The following is a 10173-nucleotide window of genomic DNA, read 5'->3' on the forward strand; positions in this document are numbered from 1 at the left end:
TGAGGCTTTCAAACATTGTAAACCCATAATCCAAATTGATGGCACGCACCTGTACGGGAAATACAAAGGTACCTCTTGATTGCTACGTCACAGGATGGTGATGGATACATTATGCCTATTGTGTTTGCCATTGTTCCACCGGGTGAGAGATTGGATGATCGGTTGTGGTTTCTTAGCCTCATGCGTTTCCATGTCACACATAGGCATGGTCTATGTCTAATATCTGATCGTCACCCCAGCATCATCAGGGCTGTGAAGGATCATGCCGGTTGGCAGCCTCCATTTGCGTATCATGTGTTTTGTCTTCGTCACATTGGAAGCAACTTTAACACTAAGTTTAGGGACGTGGAACTGAAGAAAACGCTGATGAAACTAGGTATACAATTTTCGTGAATGTGTACATGTTGTATGTAATGCTGTTTATGTATAACTCATTCAATGTGCAGGTCTTATGATGAGGAGGGCCGAAGGTTTGGTCATATGACAACTAACCTATCTGAGTGTATCAATAAGGTCCTAAGGGGTGCACGTAATTTGCCAGTAATGGCATTGGTCAAGATACGCAAAGTAGACTTGTTGAGTATTTTGTCAAGAGGCGTGAAAAGATCCAAAAAGCAAAGGAAAAAGGCTGGAGAATTGCAAAAAAGGTTGAGGACTTCTTACAAAAGAATGATCAGTTTACTGTCAGTCTCCGAGTTCATGTTTTTGATAGAGACTTGCAGTTGTTTGAAGTTGAGGGTGCCTACAATCAATCTACGCATGATGCCGGCGACATTATGAGGGTTGACTTGCTAAATCGTAAATGTCAATGTGGACGATTCACAGCTAGACGATTTCCTTGCAATCATGTGCTAGCGGTGTGCAAGGTTGAAAAATTGAACCACTATGACTATGTCGATCCTCTGTTCTCAATTACACAAATTGAGAAGGTCTATGCTGCACATTGGTATCCAATGGGTAATGAGTTGTTGATTCCAGAAATATATGGTCCAACAATTTCCCAAATGCATCTTTGGTTCGTGCACAAGGAAGACCGAAGTCTACAAGGATACAGAATGAGATGGATTGGGTTGAGTCCCAACCCACAAGCAGTCAAAGTAGATGCAGCACCTGCAAGCAAATTGGTCACAATAAACGTACATGCCCTATGAGGATTAGACAGAGTTGAACCAATGTTATGCATGTATTTATGAAGTTGATGTTAGTGAGCACCAAGGGAGGGAGCTAATGTGTTTATGGTTTAGTTCATGTAATTATGTTATGAAACTTTATGTTACAATGTGTACTGTATGTTACTTTATGTTGTTTGTATGTTGATTTGTATTCAAATTAGTAATATTGGCCCATATTGATAGATTGAAACTCATAACAATTACTAATATGACCCCAAAATGAATTCACCAAGTTTCGGGGAGCGTAAACTCATAACATTGTAGTCGACTAAACCAGTACATGTTGATCGACTACATATCAGGTTTTGGCACCCCATTCTGTTTTCCTCGAATTTTTTTGGCATGGAACCGATTGGACACTAATGTACACGCATATTATGACTTGGGGAACATAATTTGGGGTACAAAAAAGTATCGTGGCGGTTATAAACCATATATGTACATGTATTGGCTAAATGTTGGTTTCGGGTACCCAAAACTTGGTAAAGTCATTTAACTCTCTTATGAGTGACTGTTCTGAGTTGCATTAGACATTTTAGACCTGTTGGGTTGTGATTAGACCCAAATTGAAAAATTTCATGGAAAAATACCATGATCCTTCATGTGGTAAACAATGAAAATGACATAAATAAGTAATAAGTAACAACAAAGTTGATAACATTAAATAGTTCAGCCCCTAAACATTATACCACATAAACTACAAATGTCAAATAGGAAGAGCGAAGTCAATTACATAACAACATACACTACAAACGTAAAATAAAAACATAAACCCTAAATCTAATCCTCCTCCTCCTTGGACGCTGTCTCCTCGTCATCCTCATCTGACACATCAGCCCCCTGCCCTGCAACATCCTCAACCTGCTGTCCTCGTCCAAGCTCTAGACTAGCAAGCCTATCTTCAACACCCTTGAACTTTCCCTGTACGTGTCTAAACCTTTCAGTCCCTTTCTGGATGTGACTCTTCCTCCATTTTTTGTGTTTCAGCGCCATTTTTCTTATTTTCTTCATCGTGGCGTTTATGCCCTTCATGACATCACGCAATGAAAACCCACCCTCAGGCTCAGCTATATCCTGCAAGTCAGTCTCATCATCATCGTCATCATCATCCTCCACCTCGGGCTCAACCATGTCTGCAAGTGGAGCAACATCAGTAACCTCAACATCAGCCGCACCTGTGAACTGCCACACACTCGTTTGTATGTTCTTTGTCATCTTGCACTACTCCAGTAGACACTTTCCAAACTTGCAATTATACCTTGTGGTCTTCTTCAAGGTCACATTGCCTATGGGAACACCAAAGTGACCCAATATCCTCTGAACAAGACAAGCAAATGGAAGTGCACCCTTGTGTTTGGCCTTAAACATCGTCCAACAGATGTAGTGCCTCCAGTTCACTGAAGTACCATGTCGGATAGCCCATATGATGGGAATGTCATATTCCAACACCCTGGAGTGATTGAACGCTCGCGGAAACAGAATGTGGGTGATGACATAGTGTAGTATACAAGACTCCACAGTAAGCAACCCAACCGTATAGTGCATGTGTTGCCCACAGACTCTTCTCTGCTCCTGCACGGCATCACCTCGTGTATATCCTGGAAGTGTGACACTGCTATCTGCGTCATATTCCACAGTCTGCGCAGAATCAAAGTCATACCCCAGTAACTCCAACCATACCGGAGCCGTCATGATGATCTCCACCCCGCAGACCCTCGACCTCAGCTCACCTTGTACGTAGCTGAGGTTATGGTAGAAGGCCCGTCGTGTAGCTCTGAATATGGACACAACAGTTCAGCCAAAACCCTAAGATGTGCTCCCTCCAACCAGCTCACAATGTTAAAACCTTCCGCTTCAAAAAATGTTGTATCAAGTGATTTGGCCAGACATATGGGTCGGTTAGCATGGTCACGGACAAATGCATCATGAACCAAGGGGTCATGCTCGAACAAGTATTCGAATGGGAGGTCGACAAGAGCAGGCTCTTCGTCTTGTGGCCTTGACGAAGACGGCCGGTCTTGTCGTACCTTTGTGCGTCTCTCATTTCCCACGTTATCCGATCTTCTACGGCCAGCCATGGGAACAACGGTACCTACAATGCAAGTGGAACCAATATCAATGGACAATAACAATATCAAAAAATTTCAACATTCAATATAAAAATCAAACCCTAACCCTAACCTTAACCCCAACCCTACAATAAAACAACCAACACACCCCTAAACCCTAACATACAAACAAAACCCCTAAGCCTAAACCCTAACAAAAAACAGAAACCCTAACCCTAACCCTAACCTAACACATAAACCCTAGCCCTAACCCTCACATCAAACTCAACACCCTACTCCTAACATAAAGCCGCAAAAACTCAAACAACCTTATACCATAAACAAGAAATTTAAAAAAATAGTAAACCAAAGCATGGAGAAAACAAAAAAAAAACAAAACTTAAAACCAAATGCAAGTCAGAAAACGTTACCTACAATGTCAATTTCGCAAGTTGTGAACCAATGATGGTGCAATCAGACCTTCAAGGGGATGAGATTCGGACTTGGTTGAAGAGAGGGGTTCTTGGAGCCTTCTTAATCGACTAGGGTTTGAAAATAACCCCTTTGCGAAATGGGTTTTTTTAAAAAAAACTAGATCTGCGACTTTTAATCGACTAAATAATGTCCTTAGTCGATTAAAAGTGCTTGAAATGTAGTCGATTAAGGTGAGGATGTAGTCGACTAAATCTCGTGATTCATGTTTTCTGAATTTTGACCATTTAGTCGATTAAAAGTGCAAGTTGATCGACTAAATAAGGGCAGGATGATGGATAGTTTTGGGGAGGGGAAAATTGGTTATTAATTAATTAATGAGGGACAAAAGGGCCAAAAAGTCGAATATTAATATACATTTAGGTTTGAGATTGAAAAAATACTAAAAGAATTGTGAAATGAAAATAAAAAATATTATAAGATTATTAAAATAAAATTTATTTTTAATTTTTAATTACTTTTTATTTTTTAGACAAGTTGACCCGCCAATCCGCTAACCCACCCCAAAACAAAGTGGGTTAAAATTTTCAACCCATATCAAAATGCAGAATAAAACGAGTCAACTCATTTTTGACGGAGCTGGGCGGGCCGGGACGGGCTGACCCATTTTACCAGCTGTATATAATACTCTTCTTAAACACAGTGACATCACGCTTAGGAGAGAGAAAGGATGAACTTAACTTGAACTTATATTTTTCAATTGCCAAATACTTGTCTTTTACCTGAATTCAGGCTAAAGAATAACAATATCTTAACGGATTCTCGGTCTCCCAGATTGTTGCTTCCTTCCTTCGTCGCACCGTATTTTTGGGGAAGAAAAGGTTTTCATCTATCTTCATGTTTTTTTTTTTTTTTTTTGATCTTTGTTTGTTTGAAATTTTTGATTCGGAATTTTGCATGTTTGTGCTTAATTAGTTATTTGTTCGATGTTTCTGGTACAAAATGGTTTCAGACTGTACTGGTTGATTGATTGTTGGGAACATAAACTGTGAATATAAGTTCAGAGGCATTAGTGTGTTAAACCCTAAAACCTTGTGAGTGGTGCTTTTCTGTGCTTCTTCCCCCTTTCTTCTCTTTTATTTATTTATTTATTTATTTTTAATTTGGGCTGGGGGTGAGGATTTCAAGTTTAATTTGAAATTGTTAATTTTTTTTTTTTTGGATTGATGATTTTTGTTTGTTAAAATTGGTATTGAATGGAAATTATTTATGCAATTGTAGTATTAAAGGGGGAAAAGAAAATAAAGAAAAGCTTTCTGTACATTTTATGTGCTGCAGCTAATGTTGTATTAGATATTGTGAAAGATAAGAAACGAAGATGAAGAAGATTGATCTCAGAAGGATATCTGAATTCCCTTTTGTTCTTTGAATGGCGGGAATTTTATGCTATTTTTAATGTGTGCAATTTCCATCTCTAATCACGTAAATACTTATACAGGGCTCTAGTAGGCAATGACTTTGGAACTAATTGCATTTTTGTGGGATAATAGATTCTAAGGGGTATTGCTTGCATCTTCCATTCAAGAGGAGTTGGTTAGCAACTTAGCATACTTGGCAGAGAGTTCTGGCCATGGAATTCTCTCTCTCTCTCTCTCTCTCTCTCTCTCTCTCTCTCTCTCTTTATTCTTTATTTTTTTGCTGGTTATTATGTCTTAATCATTTAAAAATTCCATGTGTTGAATGGATTTGTTTAAAAGTTGATTTCTAATAGAGCCCAATGGAATAATTTGATCCATGTGACTGACCCAGGACTTATTATAATGCTTCGTCATCATTGGTCGTTGTTTGTAATGTCTTAAAACCATTGCCTTTTTGGTTGTATCTTTGAAGTAGCAGTACCCTTTTGTCTCATCACTGCACGATGATATGTTTTCCCATGACATAGATATCTGTTCATAATGAAGAATTCACCTTTTTGCTTTACTCATTTTATGGCTCTGGATTGAAATAAGAATTTAATATTCAGATGTTCAATTCATTATTTTATCATGTGTCAGATTGTATTCACTCAACCAAAAATTGAGTTTTTTGTTTGACAATGTATTTTCTTCATTACTTGTATTGTTTTATGTGTAGTCTTATGACCTTGTTTTCTTTGTTATATTTGTGTGACTTTAGGAAGTTCTATATATTCAAGTTCTTTTATATTTCAACATGATATATTTTAAACCAGTTCAGTCATTAGGAAACCAACATCTGGATACTGTGTTGGAAGTTGGTAGCACCCACATTCGGTTTGCGATTTATCAATTAGTGAGAATTATATGTTGTTTGTTCTATGGATTTCCTTGCCAAATTGCATTGATGAATCCATGCATTAGATTTGGAACAAGAAATTCAGCTCTTTTCATGTCTTCCCTGTCTTTGCCTTTGGGATGATATCTCATATGCTGAGTCTATCCATACTTTTAGAAGTTTTGAAAGTGTTGAGATTGAGATTGCCATATTTATGAAACAGGTGTCTATTTTATGTTTCATTGGTTGAGTTTCTTGCACACCTAACACGATGCTTTCTTTCTTTAACTTACTTTTATCTCTATGGACTTGTAGCCATGGATGTCGAAGAGGCAGAGAATGAAGTTTCAGTTTCTTCTGTTATTCTCAATTTCACAGATTCTCGGCAGAATGAAGTTTTTTCTCCAGAAGATCTTGCTTGGGTTGATTCCTGCCTAGTTAAAGATTCTGATATTTCAGATAGTGATTGGATCCCTCTGAAAAATGCTTTATTAGAAATTGTCAGTTCTCAATCTCAAACTTTCAGCACTGATGGAGGAGAAGACATTGAAATTCTGCCCTACAATGAAGAGCAAAAGATTGAAAGTACTAGTTTAGAACTTAATCAGGAATCTTCAACTTATGATGTGGAGCACTCATCCCAGCCTTCTTCAACTTACAATGTTGACCTATTAAGTATAGGAATAGAAGCAAGCACTGATGAGTCAGACAATGAAAAGACTGGGACATTACCATCTTCAACTTTTCTGGGAAATCCTTTTCTGCCAACTTATAATGAAGAGCTGAAGGAGAACAAAACCATCGATTTAGGATTTAATCTGGATTCTTCAACTTACGAGATGGAGCATGCATCTGAGAATATCTTCAAAATCTGGGATTTGGACATTCCATCTGAGGAAGGTGAACTAGTTAAACAGTTGGACAAAGCCCTAACAGAGAATTCCTTTCAATCATCTTTTGATGATTCAGGGAAGTGGAAGAGCTTGAAGGAAGGCTCACTTGATGCTCTTATTGCTGGCATTGCTGACTTGTCTTTAAATAAAAAAGTTTAGTGTTCATTGATTTATATTCGTTAAGATTCTTCTGTCCAATTATATTAACTATACTTTTTTTTTTTTCAGTAAGTATATATTTATTATACTTTTAAGTACTAATATTAGAAGTTCAAAGTCTCTCTTGCCTGTCAGGTTGAATTTATTTTTTGCTTAGAACAATGATGAGGTGGAACAATGAAGCCTTGAATTATCTTTGCAACATAGGATACCCTTGTGTTACCCGAAACCTTCTGTGATCAAGATAGTTATAAATATGGTTGGTGAAAAGAAATGTGGACGAAACAGGACATAATATGATAATTCTGGAAATTTTCAGCTTAGAACATCAGAATCCCTTTTCCATGCCCTGGAGCATTTGTTGTCATTCTACACATAAATTAGACTTCAGCTTGGTCATTTCAGTTAGAGTCAAATTTGAACTACTCATCAGAATAGCCCACTGTAACCTTCAAACCACATTTGTTCTAGAGCAAGTCTAATTTTGCTCATGTAAATAGTGAACAAACAGGCCATAATGTGATTGGCCTTATCTACCCTTTCTGCTAAAAACGTCAAAAAAGCATCCGAATTTCTATTGCATAGACGTGCTCCCCTTGTAAACTCTCAGCATCTCAAATCAATACTGGAAGATGAAGTTCAACTTGGCCTAGTTTTTTCGCCCTTAAATATTATTTATCATGGTTGCTGATATTAGTGCTTACTTTCACAACCTTGTTCTTAAGAGTATGAAGTCTAGACTGAATGACGGGTATCTTGCTCTTTTCAGAATAGTTATCGAACTCTAATGGTATCCAAGAGCATCAAGTAAAGATACATTGTTTCCGAAATGTGCTATTCCAAATCGGCCTATAACCCGCCTTCTGGACTATGTTTTATATGTTGGCATGAGTAAATTGTGAGGACATCACAATGAACGGACTCAGCGCAGGAAATGGGCTCCACCGACACATTATCTGTTATAAGTTATGCCCGATACCCTAGAGTAAGGGCTTATATGCTCGACAATAGCAACTTCAACCTATCTACAAATACATGGGTTTCACCCTTAATTATATCGCAAAAGCACCGTTATAAGATTTTTGGGTAAAAGAATTGTTCGGGTAAAGTTGATTGGATAAGTTTTTTTAAATTAATGCAGTCAAACATGTCACTGATATTGAGGGGACTGGTGTCATGTCAGCGCCATATAGGCAGTTCCGTTACCGTAAAACTTCGGAAGACCATAACTTTTTACTCGGGTATCCAAATTAAATGATTTTTTTATTTCATATAACTTCTAGAGATCTATGTAATGAAATCTCATTTAACATATTTTATCTCCCACAAACATAGTTCTAATTTGTAACAATAGTACCATAATCACAAGAGTGTTTAAATCCAAAAGCTCCCGAGTTCTTTCTAATTCAAACTATGTTTGTGGGATATAAAATATGCCAAATGAGGTGTCATTACGTAGATCTCGAAAAGTTATGTGAAATAAAAAAAAAACACTTGATTTAGATACTCGAATCAAAAGTTATGGTCTTCTGAAGTTTTACAGTAATAGGATTATCTACATGGCGCTGACATAGCATCAGTCCCGTCGGTACCAGTGACAGGACTAGTCCTACCAGTACCAGTTATGTGTTTGATTGCATCAGTTTGGAAAAACTTGTCCAATCAACTTTAATCGGGCAATTCTTTTGCCAAAGGTCTTATAAAGGTGCTTTAGCCTTAATTATATACATTCCTTTAAACATATTCCTTATAAGTGGACACCACCCCTTGCTAGAATCATGATGGTTACTTTCACTTAAATGTCCATTGGCAATGGAGAGGAATGGTCCGAACAACCTATGGCCATGAGCTATATTGCACCGACACTGACGCAAGAGACAAAATACGACATGACACGACCTGTCGACACATTAATTTTAAAATTTTGACACGTTATGATACGTTTTGATATTAAATAGCATTTTTAATAAATATAATATAGTTTACATTTGATATAATAGCAGCTTATAATAAGTCATATAATAAATCAAATATTGAATTTCCATAATAAATATAAACAAAAATATGTTTTCATCCCTTGTTATTTATTCTTGTCAAATTCCATAACAGAAAATATTTGATTTATAAATTAATTTTTCATGTTTAGTTAAAAAGATAAAATAAAATAAAATTTGGATCTTAAAAAATTAAGTATAGGAAAATGTTGACCGCGTGTTGAAGCGTTGACCACATGTCAGACGCGTGTCAGAACGTTTCGGTGTACGTCACATACTTTTCACCCAAAAAAAACATATCGATGCTTCCTTGGCTGTGAGTACGTAGAAGCTTAACCAGATGTTGCATCCCACTCTACATAGATAAGGGACATCCTATGTAGAGGGGGTGCTAGGGTGGGCAGCGCCCCCCCTAAAAGTTCTAGAAATTTTTTCTATTAGGGGTGAGTGTTCCTCCACCCACTAAAGAATAAGGGAGAAAAAGAACAAACAAGGGTGCTGCTAGTAGTTGTCAAAAACCACCACTTTTCAAAACTCCACCTTATTTCTGAAAGTGAAGGTACACACACACCCTATTAAAGGAACCCTCTCACTGAATACACAATATTGATTCTGTGCTCGGTACGGTTCAAGGGTGGTGCTTTCCATAGAAGTGAAGAAGCCATTGGAACATACTTGACTTACCCTTCACAATCGGTGGCATCCTGAAATAGCCCTTAACCGTAGAGGTTACTGTGGGGGAAATTTTTACATCAAACCGTGGAGAAGAATTTTGGTGCTCCTGAGCACTAGTGACTCAGTGATTTAGACCAATAACAAAGACTGAGGAGAGAGGAAAGAGAGCAAAATTATTTTTTTATCCAAGTGTTAGCCTCTTAATGGAAGGAGCACATAGGCCCTTCCATTATGTGAAATAAAAAAAAAAAACACTCGCTTCAAATTTTTATTTGCTTATAACTTCCTCAATACACCACCAAATCAACCAAAGTTTATAAGCAAATTTGATGGAAACCACCACCCGAACCCATTCCACCGATTAGTTTCCCTTGAAACCCTCTCATTAGTGAGATAAAGGGCAAAGTCAGCCACGAAAATGGAGAGGATTTTTGTGATTTTGGAGTTGTTTGCTCAAGCCATTGCTTGGAGATCAATTGGAGGAGTCTTGTGACTCAATTGTGGG

General features: G+C 37.6%; 1 protein-coding gene across 1 annotated transcript; it reads left to right on the top strand.

Moving 5' to 3' along the window:
* The first annotated feature begins 4378 nt into the window (after positions 1-4378).
* LOC133286214 (uncharacterized) lies at positions 4379-7111 on the top strand. Its single transcript, XM_061483606.1, has 2 exons — positions 4379-4533; positions 6263-7111. Exon 2 carries the CDS (start codon positions 6265-6267, stop codon positions 6997-6999), a length of 735 nt encoding a protein of 244 aa, XP_061339590.1. The 5' UTR covers positions 4379-4533; positions 6263-6264; the 3' UTR covers positions 7000-7111.
* The last annotated feature ends 3062 nt before the right edge of the window (positions 7112-10173 follow it).

The sequence above is a fragment of the Gastrolobium bilobum genome, unplaced genomic scaffold (genome assembly GCF_033153095.1).
Source record: "Gastrolobium bilobum isolate Gb01-03AN ecotype WA unplaced genomic scaffold, APGP_CSIRO_Gbil_v1 utg45841, whole genome shotgun sequence".
NCBI classification, from domain to species: Eukaryota; Viridiplantae; Streptophyta; class Magnoliopsida; order Fabales; family Fabaceae; genus Gastrolobium; species Gastrolobium bilobum.